This window comes from Pelophylax lessonae, assembly GCF_965119305.1.
Source record: "Pelophylax lessonae genome assembly, chromosome: 1".
Classification (NCBI taxonomy): Eukaryota; Metazoa; Chordata; class Amphibia; order Anura; family Ranidae; genus Pelophylax; species Pelophylax lessonae.
The window spans coordinates 228952899-228973056 of NC_138768.1; the positions used below are offsets into that span (position 1 = coordinate 228952899).

The 20158-nt window shown below is 42.0% G+C and overlaps 1 protein-coding gene across 1 annotated transcript in view; it reads right to left on the reverse strand.

The window, feature by feature from the left end:
• Window positions 1-2273: 2273 nt before the first annotated feature.
• The window catches only part of ANAPC5 (anaphase promoting complex subunit 5), a 61356-nt gene continuing 43471 nt past the window's right edge, over window positions 2274-20158 (reverse strand). Inside the window, exons 12-17 of the mRNA XM_082274848.1 lie at window positions 19748-19822; window positions 17478-17599; window positions 16799-16906; window positions 11430-11577; window positions 7830-7992; window positions 2274-2638 (exon numbers count right to left, since the gene is read on the reverse strand). Coding sequence (XP_082130974.1) covers window positions 2427-2638; window positions 7830-7992; window positions 11430-11577; window positions 16799-16906; window positions 17478-17599; window positions 19748-19822 — 828 coding nt within the window. The 3' untranslated portion in view covers window positions 2274-2426. The remainder of the gene's footprint in view (window positions 2639-7829; window positions 7993-11429; window positions 11578-16798; window positions 16907-17477; window positions 17600-19747; window positions 19823-20158) is intronic.

A 20158-nucleotide genomic window follows, 5' to 3' on the forward strand; every position in this document is an offset into this window, starting at 1 on the left:
GCTGTGGTTTACCAGCACCGCAGGTGCACCTTCAGCTTTCCTTCGGGTTAGCTGTGCTTTGCCATAGACCTTTATTATATCTTGGTGAAGTGGTGCACCAAACATGCTGCATTCAGTTTAAGGTCAAAGGCCACATAAGAGGGCTCCAAGGACCACAGGTTGAGCACCCCTGCTCCATTAGCACATTGTAACCACTGGTTGCTCTGCTGACATCTGTCAATCATTTAAACACTCATGCAAAATGTCATGTCGTTTTCCCATTTTCTGAATTGCAAAGTAACTTCAGATGTGAATTTGCAGTCTTAAAACTGAGAACCAAACACTACAGATCTTCTGATGTGCAACTTTATGTAACACCTAAGAAAACAACATATATGAAGACAGCAGTAATGCAAAAATAATTTAATTTCAAAACGTTGTTCAACAGCATATGCATAAAAGGTACAAACTGATATTTACAATACACTATGCTACAAACCATTTGTGATCAGGGCAGAGTTAAGGGTGGTACCTAAAAACATTCAAAAGTATATCTTCTCATATGGATCACTTTTCAGAGGGCAGTAGAACAGAGGCTGGTAGGCATTTAAGAGAGGATACTGCCTTGAATTCTTTTTTTTTTTTCCATTTGAAGGGGGATTTTCTATTCAAATTGATGGGTAGCAGTACAGCCCTCCAAAGACAACATGCTGTAAATATTTTGTAACACCACAAAGCAAAGCGTTGCAGGCATGCCAATCTGTACTACTCCCTCTGCCCGCCATTGCAGAGTTTAGATGGGTGGAAAAAATACAGATGAGTCAGCATCCCTGCTACTCTTTTTTTCTTTTAAAAAAAGTAAAGTGCTGCAGCAAGGGTAAAAGGGTAGAATTTTTAGGTACAAGCTCTGTTTAAGGAGCCAGAAATGTTGATTACAGCAATATTAGTGAGGTGCTGGACTGCAGGAGAGCTTGTGTAAGAACAGCGGTCTGACTGTACTGGGATTTTTGACCATTGCAGCAGCACTTATCGGATTAAAAAAAAAAAATAATAATAAAAATAATAATAGGCATTTACTACTGTAGTTACAGCCCGATTGCATTACAGTGATAAACGAAGAAGCTTCAATTGTTACATGTATAAGATATTGAAATCTTGTTAAACATTCACATGCCTCATCCATTTATAAGGCTGGGGATTGCTGGCTCTTTGGTGTAGATTTTTTTTGTTAAGATGCTCTGCACCTGTAAAACTTTAGATGCCTACAAAAGTTATAGTACAGGGCATTTCTGGAAAAAGCAGGTTGCTTTGGTTATGCCCCGTGTAAAGAAAAAAAAAAAAAAAATGTGTGTATGTACATATATATATATATATATATATATATATATACACATACACACACACATACATACACACACATACAACAGTATCTGCTGCCTGTGGAGTCTGGGATTAGGAGGTGTTCAGAGGACATAATTTAACATTCCCAGTGTGTATAAGGAAAGATAATACAAGGCTTCGCTACATGCCAGATAACCCAATATGTTTTAGGTAAAGGAGACAGCAGAACAGTGTATACTTTGAGGCTTCTTTTGCCCAAAACCTCAGGCTCAACTTATAGGGGATTAGTCACTACTCTGGTGAATTACTGAGTTCTGTAAACAGGGGGGCTTCTTTCAGCACAGCTGGAAAGGATACAATGCCAGTGAGTGAAAAGGAGACAAGAGCTCTATCTGCAGGCTGGCTAGAAGAGTACAGCATATAAAATATAACAATAAAAATAACTGGGGAAAAAAAAAAAAAAAGTCAGCCCTAGCCATAATAATAAAAAAAATAAAAAATAAAATGTATACAAAGCTCACCATTTTTACCTCTAAAATGTGTTTAAAGCGGAGTTCTGGCCTGTTTATTTTGCGATTCCTGGAGTGCTCACTATGCTGATCAACAATTGGGCATTTTTAATTTTTTTCGGGGGTCCCTTACCTTATTTTCAGGGCATTTTTGATTGTACTTCCTCTTTCTCCCCCCTTTGTGGAGGCTGAAATCAGGAAGAACTCCCAGAACACTCCCTGGAATCAGGAAGAAGGACACAGCAGATTACACTGCGGCTTCAGATGCCCACATCCAAGATGGCCGTGCCCAGACAGCGTTTTTAAAAGTAAGATTTTGACTAAAATCCAATAATGTACACCTTGTAAGTATGAGAATAGCGGTTCTGTATAGGGTGATGGATTAGTACAATAGGGGTATTTTTATTTAAAAAAGGTATTTGGAGGCCGAAACTCCGCTTTAAGGTCATTTTACCTAATGGTAGGCTTACCAGTCGGTTTTACTTTCTGTGAGAGACTCTTCGGTATGCAAACTCATGGTCACCTATGACATACAAACAATGTGACATCTGGTGCATGGCAAAGCTCTGAACATCTTCGAGCTAGTACGCAAACCTTCTATAGGCGAAGTAACAATGAAACTCCATGAGATGGAAGTTCCTGATGCATCTGTCGGAAAAGCATTGAGCATTTGTTCCTTTCTTGGATTCTTCCTAAGCTGTTGTACAGTCTGGCTTGCAAATATAGAATGTCCCGAATCTGTTCCTTGCAGTCAACCATTCCAAAGTAAGTTTTGGCTTCATTCAAATTTAAAATAGCTGATTCCAGGGCTGTGCGAGATGGTGACAAAAATGAAGAAGATTAAACACAAAACATTTGCAGAAACTACTTAGGTTCACACTGATGTGGGTGTGGGACAGAGTGTAAAGAGTGCAGGGACATTTCTTCCCTGCATTTTTCGCAGGTACAGCAGCCCATTCACATGAATAGGCTGTTGTGCCTGTGGAAATGAGAGGCACAGCAAAATGTATAGGTGTTAACCTACCGTAAGAGGTTATTTCTGCTCTTCCAGATATTATCCCCGGTAAGCCCAACTGAACTTTCAGTTTAATCTGCTAAAAACATTCCAGGTTCTTCCATCATTTTTTCTTCAGAAAGCAGCCTCAGCCAGGGTAGAAAAGCCAGTACCCCAAAGAGCATGTGCAAAGAAGGATCCTCACTTTGTGGAAGTAGCAGTCCCCCTGCAGAGGTCCAACAAGCCCCCCTTCTTAGTCAAATCTATAGTTCAGCAATCCGCAAATGCTGCTGGATCGGAATTTTAAACTACAGGGGCATGTCAGACCTTAGGAAGAAGAAGATTGCTTGCAAACAGGGTTCTTTTCAGCATGCTGGCAGGGGACAGGCTTTTTTACTTAGGCTGTTTAAGGAAGATGACAAACTGTAATATAGATGTTCTCTTATGTGTCTGTACAGTTGTTTTGTAGCTACACGGATTGTGCAAGATAGTTTTAACTGTACTCCAATCTGGCCAGAATGAAACATCTAGCAATATTTGGTATGTGCAATGGGAAATATTAATTCTCCTTCCAATCAAAATTACGATATGGATTGCATGGGGGGGGGGGGGGTTTGTTTTTTGTTTTTTTTTTGCTTTTTTACATTATGAACTACCCGCATTAAAGCTTTACCTCCTCAAAAGATTAACTTTAATGATTAAGTGTTCTCTTAGAAAAAAAAAAAAAAGGGAAGAACTTTTTGTGTGGGCTGCTGGATTAAAGCCATTCTCCTAATATTTAATTTACCTTTAAAGGAGGTTGTAAGCTCAGTTACATTTTTTTTTTTTTTTACAAGCTGAAAGAGAAACACATAATGAGCTAGTATGCATCGCATACTAGCTCATTATGAAATACTTACCTTAGAACGAGCCCCTGCAATGCCGCCCGCTTACCTCTATGAAGGGCGACATGTCCAGTCGCCGTCTTCCGGGATTGCTGCATCCGGCCATCTGATTGGCCGGAGCCGACGGTCACGGCACGGGGCTTTGAAGGAACGGCACCAGCAGCCGTTCCTTCAGAGCGCATGCGCCAGCGTCGTCACTGGCTGCATGTAAGGTAAATATCTCCTAAACTGTACATGTTTAGGAGATATTTACAGTACCTATAGGTAAGTCTTATCATAGACTTACCTATAGGTAAAAGTATCAGAGGAGGGTTTACTTCCTCTTTAATTTAAATTGACAGGGCAAAGTAGAACATGTAGTTTTTAACTCTGTTTACCCACTGGAGACAATTTTCCCAGCCTCTGCAATAAAGTATACTAAAATATGGAAGCAAGCCATAGGAACACAATACTGGATCAACCGAGGAAACGCTGTTGTATCACAAACACTATATTGTGAACTAGTCTTAGACCAAAAGGACTGAAAGAAAGGATAAAAAGAAAAAGGACTGGAAAAAAAATGTAAGGGGTAAATATAGTTTTCAGGGAGACCAAGAACACAAGATGACTGTTTTAAAAATTTGCCATAGATGGGTTGAAATGCAGCCGATTCAGCAGAGACCAGCCGAATTTCGATCTATGTATGGCCGTAACCACCCGACAGAAGTCAATCTTAAACTGGCTATACATTATACAATTTTCCTTTAGAGATTTACTAAAACCATATATTAGGAGGTCAAACCTAAATATTTTAAATGTGTATGCAATCAGGCAGGCCCTTGCACTATAAAGTTAAAGGTAAATCTAAAGAAAATTCTATAGTGTATGGCCCAGCTTAACGATCAACTTTCATCAAACTGACACTGCGCTGGGAAGAATCCAGCTGTCTGAATACAGCCGGAGGATTTCTCAGTCCACCTTGCTGGGGGGGGGGGTTCTGTGTGTGTGTGTATTAGCCTGCTAGCTGATACAAGAAAAATTATTCATCTATGGCCTGCCTTAGGATGACTAGTAGGTCAGTGAACGTAAGGTAAATGCTTTTTTAGCAGATGCTTCTAAAAACATGATTACGTTTTCATCCTTGTATGAATGACTCCATTATGTTGCATTACTATAGATTTGCTATGGGATGGCCAAAAATATTACTATGTCTCAGGGGATGGTTGTAGGATGCCACATACACCAACACCAAAACAAGGACATTTTCTTTCCAAAAGAAGAAAAGGGACTTTTAAGGCTTCGTGCTTAAAAAAAAAAAAAAAAAAAAAGCACCACATTTTCATATGATTTTATTTAACAACCTGTTAAAAAGTAGATGGTGGGATAATGTTAAAACCACCACGATCCAATTACAAGCAATATAGTATATATAGCATTAAACAATACAGATGCATATAGGACAGCTTGGAGACATGAAAACTATATGGGCTGCTGCCAATCTCATGTCTCCAATCTGTCATATATGCATCTTTATGGTTTTTAAAGTATAATTAAAGGCAAAACTTTTTTTTTTTTTAGTTTTGGACAGAGGGTAGATGGATTAGAATTAATGTCAGTCTTTTGCTTCAAGTGCTCCTATTAAGAAGATTCATCCTCTCAATTTGGCCTGTTCACCATTATAATTGAAAGGGAAAAGTAAGAGAAAATGCCACATTTTGGGTTGTCCCCAGAAAAGGAATAGTGGACACTAGTTCTAATGACCTGGGGGTTCTCAAGAAATTCCCTTAATTTGCATTATAGTCTCACTTCCTGTTTGGCTATGGGACAGGAAGTGAAGAGAAATCTCCGCAATAGGACATAGATGGTGGAAAAAAATCTGACAGGGGTTATAATCCTCCATTACTCCATCCAAAATGGAAAACAAAAAAAAAAAAACATTTGTCTATAGTTCCACTTTATATTATGTACTATATTGCGTGTAATCGGAATATGGTGGTTTCATTTTATTCCATCTACTTTAATCCAGTTATTAAATAAAATGCAAGACTGTTTTGTATAAAAATGTGGTGCTATTTTTTATTAATACAAAAGCCTTAAAAATCCCATGTCTTCTATTGTAAATACATTATCCTTGTTTTGGAACCGATCTAGGATCCCCAGAACTCCACCTGTGCTTCCTGATGGTCATGTGGCTGGTACTCCTACTTTATATCCTTCCTTTCTTCTCTACCAGCCTTGTCCTCTCTCTTAAGGTTTTTTTATTTTCTAGTTTGTTAAAAAGATCTGGTATAAAATAGGGTCAGGGACTTCCTTCAACAAGGTAACAATGCTGATTTTCCTGAAAAGCAATCACTGCACAGTTGGCATCTTGTTAAAGCATTTTGGCAACATATGGGCAGAGATTTCACAGCATTGTCACAACTGAAAACTGCTTGGTTGGCCCAGGTGATGTCCATGACCTTTGCCAGGCATTGTGACTGACAGCATTGTACTGACTGAAGTGACTCAATGTGCCCTCTTCCTGGCTCTGACAGCCAGAAGTCTGTATCCTCTGTGGCAACATCACAGCAGCTACAAAGAGGATTCTTATAGTCCATTGACAAGAAGAAAAAAAAAAAAAAAAAAAAAAAAAAAAAAGGTAATAAATGTTAAAATAAATGTTAAAGAAGAGACCTATAAATGAATGTGAAACTGCAGCAAAGAAAGATTAGGTCCTTTCCCCTGCTAGACAGGGCTGTGCTGTGGGGGCAGAACTGTGTAAATCTCAGTACCATATGGACAGAAGTACTAATCCTTTGTTAGGTAAAACCGCTCTCAAATATGTATTTTAACTGTGTATTTAGCAGCTTTTCACAAACCAAGATGTGTACCCTGCTACTCTGTGCAAATGCTTTTCCTGACAGGGGATCCTGGTAGCTGGTGTTCCAATAATGACCCCCTCACAGGGGTTTGGGCTTAGCTGCAGGGACCTAAAATGAGACTAAGACATAGAACAGGAAAGCTGGCAGCAGCAGGGAGGCTTAAGGTTATAACTGCAGAGATGAGCCAACAATGGCTCAGATTTTGGTGCAGAGATGGTGAGGCTGAGACGGAGTACTGCGGAGGCTGTGGTTACAACAAAGGATTCAAGGGCAGTGGGGGGTCAGATGCTGTGAAGACAGTGGAGGGGCTGAAGGTGTGGGAACCAGAGATGTAGCAGTGACTAAAGGTGGAGTACAACAGACTTTGGCTGCAGTTGAGTAGAGACCAGGCTGGAGGCAGTTGAGTAGAGACCAGGCTGGAGGCAGAAGGAACTTTGGCTGCAGGTGAAGCAGAGACAAGGATGGGGTGTACTGGAGACAAGACTGGGGTGCAAGCCAGTGTTAATTTTGGCAGCAAATTTCAATTTAGTTTTAGTCTTAGTCTTAGGACTAAAATGGCATTTTAGTTTTAGTCCTATTTTAGTCTTCTGCAAGTGTTTTAGTTTTAGTCGTATTTAGTCGACTAAAACTCCAGTATATTTTAGTCGACTAAAAACGCCCTACATTTTAGTCGACTAAAACTCATTTTAGTCATCTATAACCAAATGGGTGTAGTTCAATTGTAATTTGTAATGCATTATTTAAGCATTTCTCTACAATTTGCAAACTCATTATATACTACTGCTGGTCCTGGAGTGAAAAATCTAATATGTTATTATTTATGCTTTGAGCATGCACCAGTGTTAATTTTTGGCAGCAAATTTCGATTTAGTTTTAGTTATAGTCTTTTGACCAAAATGCCATTTTAGTTTTAGTCGTATTTTAGTCTTAAGACTAAAATGCCATTTTAGTTTTAGTCGTATTTTAGTCATCTGAATTGTGTTAGTCGACGAAAACGTTTTAGTCGGTTTTAGTCGACGAAATTAACACTGGTGCAAGCTAGGGTAAAGACTAGGATCTATTCGAAATAACCACTTCAGTAGCTCAGGAAGTGTCTGATACTATGCTTGAGTGGTAATTATAAATAGTGAAATTATATAGTAGAACTATAAATCGTATTCGTTTATTTTTTTCAAACACCCCTCCCCGCATAAAAAAAAAAAACAAAAAACAGGGACATGAACTATAAATGTCAAATATTGCTTTTACTTGCCATGACAACAGTCTAAGATTGATTGATTACCTTCTGTTTTCTTCTGAGGACTGTATGATGCGGCTGATGCCACTTGACACTTTGCAACAAGGAACATAGCCCGTCCCTTATCTAGTACTGCTCCATGAGCCAGAATAGGCTCTATTGCCATGTGCAGAATGTTCAGGGCTTGCTCTGGGATTCCAAGCATTAGCTTAAAAAAGAAAAAAAAATTACAAACTATCAAACTTATTTTATAAATTACACACGAAATTAGCTGGTGTTATAGCAATAAATCCTTTGTACTAACAGAAGAGAGTTTTAACACATCACATCAAACTCCTTAATCGATTGGTCTACAACCGACTGAGCGTCTGACTAAAAACAATCTTCTTGATCCCCTTCAGTCCGGATTTCACCCTCAACATTCCACTGAAACTGCTCTCCTTAAACTCACAAACGACCGACTTACAGCAAACACCAATAGACAATATTCTGTACTACTCCTCCGGGACCTCTCTGCTGCCTTTGACACAGCAGACCACCCCCTCCTCCTCAAAAAACTCCACTCCCTTGGCCTCCATGACTGTACTCTTCTCTTCACTATTTCTCATCCTACCTATCTCAGCGCACCTTCAGTGCTACTTACAACTCTACTACCTCCTCTCCTCTTCCTTTCTCTGTCGGGGTCCCCCAAGGTTCGGTTCTTGGACCAATCCTTTTCTCAATCTACATGTCCTCCCTGGGTCAGCCGTTTGCCTCCCATGGCTTTCAATACCTCTACGCTGATGACGCCCAAATCTCTCTCTCCACCCCTCAACTCACTCGATCAGTGTCCTCACGCATCACCAGTTTACTAACAGATACTATCCAAAACCTAGCTAATGATATTTCCCTCCCCCACATTCCTCTTTCCCTGATTTCTTTGTCAACCTCAAAAGGGGCACAACCCGTTCACCCATGCCAAGTTCCTAGGTATAATCCTGTGGAATCGAAAACCTGTTCTTGCGAAGGAAAGCCATATACAGTGCCTTGAAAAAGTATTCATACCCCTTGAAAATTTTCCATTTAAATTTTCCACATTACAACCAAAAATGTAAATGTGTTTTATGTGATAGACTAACACAAAGTGGCACATAATTGTAATACACAATGTTAACAGGCGCTTGATCACATATTGAACCAAAAGTCCATGGAGTTAAAAGTCCTTAATGGCACTAATGGCACAGGGGGAGAAAAAGTCCACCATGTAGGGCAGCCATCCAGAAACCAAAAGCCAGGGGTTCCACAGGGCTAAAACAAATCCAGACAGAGGCGCCTCTAAGTGTAGACTTTATGCAACAAGTTTAATGAATAAAATTATGCACTCACGTTAGTAAGCATATATTCATACCCATAAAACAAGGTTCCAGTGTGTAGAAGTGTACATCATCCGGTCATGGACATCCGTCCTGCTGGAGCTGAACGGATGTCCATGGACCGGATGATGTACACTTCTACACACTGGAACCTTGTTTTATGGGCATGAATATATGCTTACTAACGTGAGTGCATAATTTTATTCATTAAACTTGTTGCATAAAGTCTACACTTAGAGGCGCCTCTGTCTGGATTTGTTTTGGCACATAATTGTGAAGTGGAAGGAAAATGATAACGGTTTTCAAATTGTTTTTACAAATAATTGTGAAAAGTCTGGCCTGCAGTTGTATTCAGCCTCCCCCCACCCAAAGTCAATATTTTGTAGAACCACCTTTCGCTGCAATTACAGCTGCAAGTCTTTTTGGGAAGGTCTTTACCAGCATTGCACATCTAGAGAGTGAAACTATTGCGGATTCTTCTTCGCAAAATGGCTCAAGCTCTGTCAGATTGGATGGGTCTGTGGCAAGACTTGAAAATTGCTGTTCACAGATTCTCAATTGGATTTAGGTCCTGGGCTTTGACTGGGCCATTCGTATGCTTGAATATGTTTTGATCTAAAACATTCCATTGTAGCTCTGGCTGTATGTTTAGGGTTGTTGTCCTGCTGGAAGGTGAACCTCCGCCCCAGTCTCAAGTCTTTTGCAGACTCTCAAAGGTTTTCTTCTAAGATTGCCCTGTATTTGGCTCCATCCATCTTCCCATCAACTGACCAGCTTCCCTGTCCCTGCTAAAGAAAAGCATCCCCACAACATGATTCTGCCACCACCATGTTTCATGGTGGGGATGGTGTGTGTTTAGAGTGATGTGCAGTGTTATTTTTCCACCGCACATAGCGTTTTGCTTTTAAGCCAAAAAGTTCAATTTTGGTCTCATCTGAACAGAGCACCTTCTTCCACATGTTTGCTGTGTCCCACACATGGCTTCTCGCAAACAGGATTTCCTTTGGCTTGGTTTCAACAATGGCTTTCTTCTTGCCGCTCATCAATAAAGGTCAGATTTGTGGAGTGCACGACTAATAATTGTCCATTGGACAGATTCTCCCACCTGAGCTGTGGATTTCAGCAGCTCCTCCAGAGTTACCATGGGCCTCTTGGCTGCTTCTCTTAATAATAACAACTCTCCTTGCCGCAGCCTGTCAGTTTAGGTGGACGGCCATGTCTTGGTAAGGGTGCAGTTGTGCCATACTCTTTCAATTTTCTGATTATGGATTGAACAGTGTATCGTGAGATGTTCAAAGCTTGGGATATTTTTTTTTTTTTCCTCTATAACCTAACCCTGCTTTAAACTTCTCTATAACTTTATCTCTGACCTGTCTGGTGTGTTCCTTTTATAAAGAGAAGAAAAGCGGCACCTCCAGTAGTAAAAAGACGATTTATTGCAGAGTCAAAGGTCCAACATCAAAACACAGGAACACACAGGACAGACTGGATCAGCAGACGCGTCTCACACCATGTGCTTAATCTTGTGTTCCTTTGGCCTTCATGATGCTGTTTGTTCACTAAGGCTCTCTAACAAAACCTCTAAGGGCTTCACAGAAAAGCTGTATTTATGCTGAGATGAAATTACACACAGGTGGACTCCATTTACTAATTAGGTGACTTTTGAAGGCAATTGGTTCAACAAGATTTTAGTTTGTGGTATCAGAGCAAAGGGGGCTGAAAACAAAATGCACACCACACTTTTCAGATATTTGTAAAAAAAAAAATTGAAAACCATTTATCATTTTCCTTCCACTTCACAATTATGTGCCACTTTGTGTTGGTCTATCACATAAAACACATTTACGTTTTTGGTTGCAACATGACAAAAATGTGGAAAATTTCAAGTGGTAGGAATACTTTTTCAAAGCACTGTACAGTACAATCTAAGCACTTCCTTTGACAACTGGGCCCTATGTGTTTCTCTAGGGAGGAAAGCAAGAACTGCTTCCAACCTGTCATTAGGGATTTTGTTTTTTTTTCACAATTCAAGGTTTTCCGGGTGAAAAATTTGTTGCAAGAGGAGTTGATCTGCTTCTTCTCTATAGATCACAACAGGCAGCTGTGCAGAGCTCTCATATTCTCTTATACTCAGTGGGATCGGTCTATGCACAGCATGAGCCATAAAGCATATGCAACTACTTGGCTTTGGGTATCTTTAGAATACACTAAACGTGTGAATGTCAGGGTCTAAAAACATTTAATCTGCTTTTCTTAGGTTTATTTGAAAATACAGTAAGTGTGTTGGCCTTACTTGTGAGAAAGCCAAATTCAGCACCGTCTCGGATGCCAGATACTGGAGGCGGTATTCCCTGGAGAGCGCGAGAGCTTGCAGTAGCACAGGCAGTGCCACTGGGTGACAGAAGGATCTCCAGTACAGCTCTGCTAGGGACAGAAGGACCCTGGAAAACAAACACACACAACTTCATCCTTTCTGCCACTGTGCAATGTGTCATGGTCTTAGAAAAGCGAAGTATTGAACACGCCACCATTTTTCTAGGTAAATATATTTCTAAAGCGGCTAGTGACATGACATTTTTACCACAGAAAATCGGCAGATCGGTCGGACGAAATTTCCCGGCCGAATTTCTACTCGTGTGTACGGGGCTTAAGGGGACAGCATTGCGGTGAGTGCAATTCTTACTGCACTGCATCACCGCACAAAGCACACCCAAGTAAGAATTTAGTAACACTATCACCGTCTCACCTACGTTTTTCAGCTTCCCTATTTCATTACCACTTGGGGACTTTACCAGCACTTTACTAAGACTATAATATATTTTGGACATTTTTTTGCACTGGCACTTTTCATCATCTATTAATTCTTGATAATTCAGCATATTTATTGATAGTAATGTCACCATTATTAATATTTTTATTTTGATTAACTATTATTCATAGTATATTTTGCACTTCTCAATTAGTAGATATTCACTGCTTCACCACACCAAATATAGCACTTTATTTATTTATATAATTATATATTCCTCACTCCCCATAGGATATCACTATTATTTATTTATTTAATTTTCAGCACCTTACACGTGAGCACCTTCATTGTGTTTTATATGTTTATGTCATAAAGTGGTTTATATAGGTCATAGAAAGTTGTTATATGTATGCCATCATAATAATATCTACTATACTAACATATTAGAAGTAGCGCCAATACCCTTTATATTTTATATTTATCTCAGACTTCTCACTCTGCGAGTAGTATTTTAGGGAGGCTGCAACTTCAAGATCTTAACACACATTTCTTCCACCTATCAGCGCGGGAATATACACCTTTTATTAATCATCCTCACTATCTGAGGATTCCGGGCGCGTGGTCGCAGACCCAGCAGGGTTACCCATGTCCACGGCGGTCGATTTAGATTCAGGATCGGATGAGACAGATGGAGCAGAGGAAGGCGGGGGGCGTTTTTTGATAGCCTGTTGCCCGAAAGCCACCTCCACCCAGGACTCCAGGATCTCAGTCAGTGCATTGATGGATGTTTGGGACCCAGAGGGCCCCACAGCCTGAGAGAGGGGGGTCAGGTGGGGAGATGTGCTCCAAAGACTCCATAAGTCTCCAGGGGGACTCCATAAAAAGTGTAATACATTGCAAAAGGGACAACCCCCACCACGCTGGCAGCACAACCCGGTTTCCAGGCACAAAGCACCAAGCAATCCTCAACAGAGAGGGAGAGAACCCCATCAGAAATAGGCACCTGCAGCCACCAGGTTAATCTGCACTCCATGTGTGGCGATCAGGAAGTGAAAAGATCCAGGAGTCAGCACCAGGGGATGGCAAACCACCGCAAAATGGCCAGACTACACAAACACTATTCATAGAAACAAACAGGCTACAGCAAAATGGCAGGAGCCCCAACCAGGTACAAACCCCCCCCCCCCGCACAGCCGAATGTCCAGTCGCCAGCAGCACCCCCCCCATCGCTAGCATTGCACCCTGCTCCCATCCCAGGAGGTGGACCAGACCACCCACACAGCCCCAGCATAAGTTGGGGGGGCAGGATGGGGGGACAGATTAAAGGGAGATGCCTGACGGGAAGGAGAGGAACCCAGACCCGGGGTCCGACCGTCCCAAGCACGCCCACATCCACTCCAAAACTATCCAGGGGGAGAAGGGGGACAGCTATTCACCATACCAGAAACCAGGCGGGCGCCGCTCCAGACAGAACCCCTCGCTATCTAAATGGGGGGCTGTCGACCATGAGGAACGCTGCGACTCGGGCTGAGACCCGGTTGTATGTGACCTCGCGAGGAGTTTAACTCACAGGCCAGCCCCCCGCCCGCCCAGTGGGGCTATGTCGCGGCTGACCGAGGTCTGGGCGTGCTCGCTGGCCAGAATGGAGTGACCACTGGATCTAGATTATCCAGCCCGTCACCCAGTCACCCAGTCCGGCAGTTTTCTGTAGATCTCACAGAAATTAAAAAACAGAAGAAAAAATGTATGTCTAAAAAGGAAAAAATATTTGACAGGACCAGAGATTCCAGCAAGAAACTAGGTCCTGACTAGGCAGAAAAAAAAAAAAAACTGAGTACCTATAGCAGGGAGAGGGACTATACCCCCTCGGACTGCCCATAGGCGTAGACAGATTCTTTTTCCGCCATGTGACTCAAACTGTAACACGGGTGAATTTTTGATGCGTTCTTGCTGCGTTTTCAATAGGGAAGTGCGTTTTTGGTGTAATTTTTTCAAAAACTGACCAAAACTGTACCAAAGCTGCAGCAAGCAGGATTTTTACCACCGCAACGGACCAGTGTGAAGGCATACATAGAATTTAAAGGGATGCATTTTTCTTGAGCTTTTTTTTTTTTAACGCAAAAGCTCTTCAGGAACTGCTCAGTGTGAAAGCAGCCTATCAGCCGAAAAGGTGCAGAGAACGGCCGACAATAAATTCATATTAATTTAAATTCAGGATATTAAAAAAAGTTAGAGAATTAGTTAGTTAAAAGAGTTTCATGCGAACTAAAAAAAAAAAAAAAACTGGAGGAGCTTGCTATGCGATGTTAGTACAGTAATCTCCCTGCTTAGCTATTATGTTCTGACAGGGGGACTGCCCCCTGCCAGAACACAGGTGTCAGCACTGGCAGCCATTGGCTGCCAACGGTGATCGGATGCTGATTTTCCAACATGCCCGATCAGCCGGCTTCTGTTGAATCATCCAACTAGGTATGTCTGAAAAAAAAAAAAAAAAAAACAGAGGGAGAATAAGTTTGCATTGCATCTTTTTTTTTTTTTTTTTGCTGATCCAAAATGTGATGGATCAACTGTATAATTACATAAACGGATTCACGTCCATTAAGTGACATCACGTTCAGTTCTACATTAGGGGGGATCTGTTCACGGATCCCAAACTGATCAGAATGGACTTTGCTCATGTGAAAAAGGACCCTAAAAACTAACCCAATAAAAAAAAAAAAAATTTGAAAAAAAAAAAGTGGTCACGTGAATCCACAATCCAATTTTATAGGAGGGAAAAAAGAATAAAGAAAAAAAGAATGATAGCTTCCTTAAAACTCTGATTTAAAAAAAATAAATCAATTTCTATTCAAGTATGTATTCTTAACTCCAAGAAAATCTTCTACTGCTCTTAGCCTCCTCAAAAATCTACAAATTCCCTTTTTTTGCTGTTGTGAACAGACTTTCCGTTCAGGGGTGGCTATGATCATTCTCCATGGCCTTTTCTGTAGTACGGTACCCTCTGTTGCTCGCTCCTGTGATGAACTAGAAACTATGGGATTTGTAGTGTGCATAGTAGGGCTGCTGAATATAATCGCCGAATCGATGCATCGCGATGCGACCCTTCGCGATTCTGCATCGATTCAGGGTGGTTGAATAATTGATTACCTAATGACGTCACTTCCGGGGGCGGGGACAGAAGTGAGATGGCGGCGCTGGCCGGGCTTGTGGGATACGGAGCTCCTCCTCACGGCGCAGGAGAGGAGAGGAGGAGAGCGGAGCTATCAGTGCTCTCTCTGGCCCCGGGATACACACGGCACGCCCACTTAGCACGCTGCTGCCCGACCGCCCGCTCCGACAGCCCGGCCGCCCAAAGTCGCGGCCTTCCCAGCTCGGTACACTTCTGGTAGCGGTGCGGTTCTCAGCAGACAGCCTGAGTTGACCGCAGGGGAGCGAGGAGGCCCTGCTTTCCGCCTGTACCGTGCACTGCACTAGTCCGAGCTCCAAATTCCCGACATGAGGCTCATCACCCAGGACCTGTCCGAGCCCTACTCCATACACCTACCGCTACTTCATCCACAACTGGCTGCAGCTCTGCTTCCTGGTAAGTCGGGGCACTACAGGGCCCAGCATTCCTCGTTACCAGGGCCTGTTATACTACAACTAGGGGGACTACTACAGACTCTGTAGTCCCCCTAGTTGTTGTATAACAGGCCCTGGTAAGGAGGAATGCTGGGCCCTGTAGTGCCCTTAGTTGTAGTACAGTAGGCCCTGGTAAGGAGGAATGATGGGCTCTGTAGTGCCCCTAGTTGTAGTACAGTAGGCCCTGGTAAGGAGGAATGCTGGGATCTGTAGTCCCCCTAGTTGTAGTACAGTAGGCCCTGGTAAGGAGGAATGCTGGGCTCTGTAGTCTCCCTAGTTGTAGTATAACAGGCCCTGGTAAGAGCCAAGCATTCCTCCTTACCAGAGCCTGTTATACTACAACTAGGGGGACTACAGAGCCCAGCATTCCTCCTTACCAGAGCCTGCTATACTACAACTAGGGGGACTACAGAGCCCAGCATTCCTCCTTACCAGGGCCTACGGTACTACAACTAGCATCAGGTAACTCTTCTAACCTGATGTGGCCTGCTCTAAAGGGGGATCTATGAGGGGACCTGCTCTACTAAAGGGGGATCTATGGGGGGACCTGCTCTACTAAAGGGGGATCTCTGGGGATGTTGGCCTACTCTAAAGGGGGATCTATGGTGACCCTGCACTAAAGGAGATCTATTCCATAGATCCCCTTTAGAGCAGGGTCCCCATAGGTCCCCCTTTAGAGCTCAGTTCCCCTGGATCCCCTTTAGGACAGGCCCAGGCTCCCCATAGATCTCCTTTAGAGCAGGGTCCCCATAGATCCCCCTTTAGAGAAGGGTCCCCATAGATCCGCCTTTATAGCAGGGTCACCATAGATCCCCCTTTAGAAAAGGGTCCCCATAGTAATCGTGATGCATCGCGGAATCGAATCGTATCGTGACCCTAATAATCGTAATCGCATTGAATCGTGAGGTAAGTGAAGATGCGCAGTCCTAGTGCATAGAGTAGTTGGCAGGACAGCAACTAACATGCACTGCGCTTTTCAAAAGAATCGAGGCAAGGGGCAAAAAAATGAGAGGTTCAGCACCTCTCAGAGAATGTTACAGGGAAGCAGAAAACATAGCAAGAAATAAACTCCTGAAAAATGGATTATAGGGTCATTAGGTAGTGGATGTGTATAGATTTTGCTGGGAAAATAAGGATATTGTTTACTTACTACTATCTCTTTAAATTACACCAGGAGCTTTAAAAAAATAGAAAGGAGTATTTTGCAGCACAGAATGACATTCAAATAGCAAAATGTGCTGAAAGGCACTCACCATGATAAAATGGACAGTGACTCACCAGTACCTACTTACCTTATAACCATCTCTATGTTCTTTACTTTCTGGCAGTGAGTTAAAAGCACCTGCAGAATTTTATGAGCTTCGGCAGTTTGGTTTTGAGCTTTGAGAACAATTGCTTTCCTGTAAAAAAACAAATAAATTGGTCCACAGAAAGGTTTTCTTACATACAGGATACGTTATGTGCCTGGAGCTCACAGCTATTCGATAACTTACAAGCAGGATAGGTTGACAAGAAAAAGGTAAAACGGCCATTTGAACATATGATATAGGCTACCTAACAGTCATATGTACTATATCAGTGGTCCTCAACCCTGGTCCTCGGGGGCCCACTAACAGGCCAGGTTTGCAGAATAACTGAAATTCATCCCAGGTGATATCATTTGCTGTTCAGTGATTGCAGTACTCTAGTCTGCATCTCCCCAAGGTAATACTTAAAATCTGGCCTGTTAGTGGGCCCCGAGGACCGGAGTTGAGGACCATTGTCCTATATCACATTTACAGTATGGTCTACGGGGAGCTTCATTAGAGAAGAAACCTTTAAAGTAGTAATAGTATTGGAGGTGACAGCGCTATTTATTTTATCTGACCGAATTTGCATAGCTAATTGTGTGGAAAAGGTAGGGATATGTTTGTCTTCCTCACACCAAAAACAGCCAAAACTAGAATAGGATAGAAAAGCTGCAGCTCAAACCTGTATAATCCTTCCACACTGTCAAGAGCAGTAATTCCAGTCACAAGCGATTCGGTCAGGTGATACTTCCCATCATTCATAGCTCGATTAAACTGGATTTTCTGATCAAACAACATCCAAAGCTGGAAGAGAACAAGTTAAAACGCAATAGGGTTGGCAATCAAATTATTACAATGGACTTGAAGTGGTTGTAAAACGATTTTTCTAAAATAACAAACATAATATACTTACCTGCTCTGTGCAATCGGCACTGCACAGAGCAGCCTTGAACCTCCTCTCTATGGTCTCCCTTTGGTGCTCTCAGCTTCTCCTCTTCTGACAGCGCCCCCATAACAAGCTGCTTGGATTTGAACGACAACAGCAGGAACCAATGGTTCCCGCTGCTGCCTCTGTATCCTGAGAGAAGTGGACCAGAGACCAGCACTGCAGAGGGGCACAGCGCTGGACAGAGATTGAACTGTTTAGGGAGGTGGGGTGGGGGATACAATTCCCATCAACTACTGAGACTCCAGGCCAAGAGCTTTCTATGTGCTGTGCACATAAACATTGGCTGTCCATTAAACGTATATTTGCAGCGAGTGTGTGAGTTAAAGCCCACCTTTTGCTGCTGCAGTACATGTGTTGGGTGGTAGGAAAAGGGTTAAAGAAATTGTTGAAGAGGAAAAAAAAAAAAAAAAAGAAAAACAACAAATGTGGACCTAACAGACATACGATTTGCGTTTTATTAGACAAGATATAACCCATATAGCTATAATATATTCATTTTTATGTTAAAATATTAAAAAGCTTTAAAAAAGGATAAGTTCTCCTTTGTAAGAATAAAAAGAAAAAAAAATTATAAAATTCACTTCTTTTTGCAGGTAAAAAAAAAAAATCTGCATTTGTGTTTTTTTTTTCTCGGAGCCTGCAAAGCATTGCACCCATGATCAGCAGATTGTGGGTGCAATGTAAGACTCATGCAGACTGTCAGTGTAAGCTGTCTGCTCGTACCTTGTATGGGAAGGCAGTTACACATCGACAGGAGGCATCAAAGAACTACCAAGAATGCTCATCAGTGCCCTGGTAGCTCATTGAGAACTACAAGCAGAAAAGTCTGTTGGTACTTTTAGTTTTCCCATTTACAGAACTCTGAATAAATGATGTGGCTGGGTGGGCAGAGCCCTGCACGGCTGCGTTTTTTAAAAATTGTGACATCGGGTACGTGGAGAGGATCTCCTGCTCGCTGTCCAAATGGGCGACGGGGGGGGGGGTGGGGGGGGGCATCGGGGTGTGGGAGCTGCTACAACAGTAACATGTTACACCCTAAATTCAGGTGTAACATGTTACAAAAGGTGAGCCTATTTATTTATAGCTATAGAAATTATAACCATAGTAATGCACACAGGACAGTTATTTAACTCTCTTAAAAGCCAGCAGTTTTTGCACAAAAATGCCTGCCGCTTTAGTGTCTAAAGCTTTTAGGACCTTTTACAGGTGTGAATTAATTTCATTGGCCAGAATAAATAATTTATTCTGACCATTGAAATTAAGCTCAAGCACCAGCGTTTAGGTGCCTTTAGCAGCGTCAAGCATTTTTTCTGCCCAAATTCTGCTACTCCTGGACGCACTGGCAGTGGGTTGTTTTTTTCCTACCTCTAAAAGCCTATAAAAGTTCCTGCCACTAAACAATGCTAAAAGCCTACGTGTGCAAATGCCAGATGCCCCGGAGAAGCAGCTGTAAAAAATGACCAGTGTGCATAAAGCATTGAAGTTTAAAAGACTGTCAGTTTGTGTTGTGCTTCCTCTGTCCCATTGGAGAAAATTTTCTTCAATTCTTGCCTCAGAGGAACACAAGAAATAAAGGTAACCATCTAAAAAAAAAAAAAAATGTTTAACTTATAAGAGGACATACCCTCTGGGAAGGCACACCTGCACAGGTGTCTCCATTGGAAGATTTACCTTCAGCTCTGGTTCTGATGACAATTTCTCATGTCTTTGTGACAATGATCGCCAGTACAGAGGAGAGGGGTTACCTACCTAGCAGGGGCACAGACCGCAATAAAGACTTTACAGGGGTTCTAATCTTTCCCTGCAACAGGGGTTCTAATCTTTCATTGCGCTATGCTATCCAAAACTATTAAAAAATAGAGTTTTGCATTCACATACAACTTAAATGCAGTAGTGTTCTAAGATACACATATTTTTACATATACAATATGTTATTTTCAGATCGGTTTATTGAATTAATCAGTGAATAGTGATGAACAGCCTAAAAAAAACACTGTGCTTACCTTTGCATGCTGGCAGCCAGGGGGAAATCTCTCCTTTAAATGTTTCAAGATCTCAGACGCAGCAGAAAAACAGCCCTGCAAATGTAAGCAATTATACTTAATGTTTACCCTGGCATTAAACTTGTCTGTGATATATACCATTCAAAGTGTTTTGTTACATCTATTCGCTAAGTGCAAAATATCCAATGTGAAAACCTTTTCTCCGAGTCCATTGAGGGACACAGCTTTATAGTAATAAGCAGCCAATAAATTATTTCGCCTATAGGAGAATGAACACTAAGCACATTAAAATTGAAGGGCAGCACGCTGGAGGTTATAACTCTTCCCATTTCATGCATCAGTTGTAGCAAACGGCTAAAGAAGAGGGAGGGGGCCGTTCTCAGCACTTCCAATAATGGGTTATACTGTGAT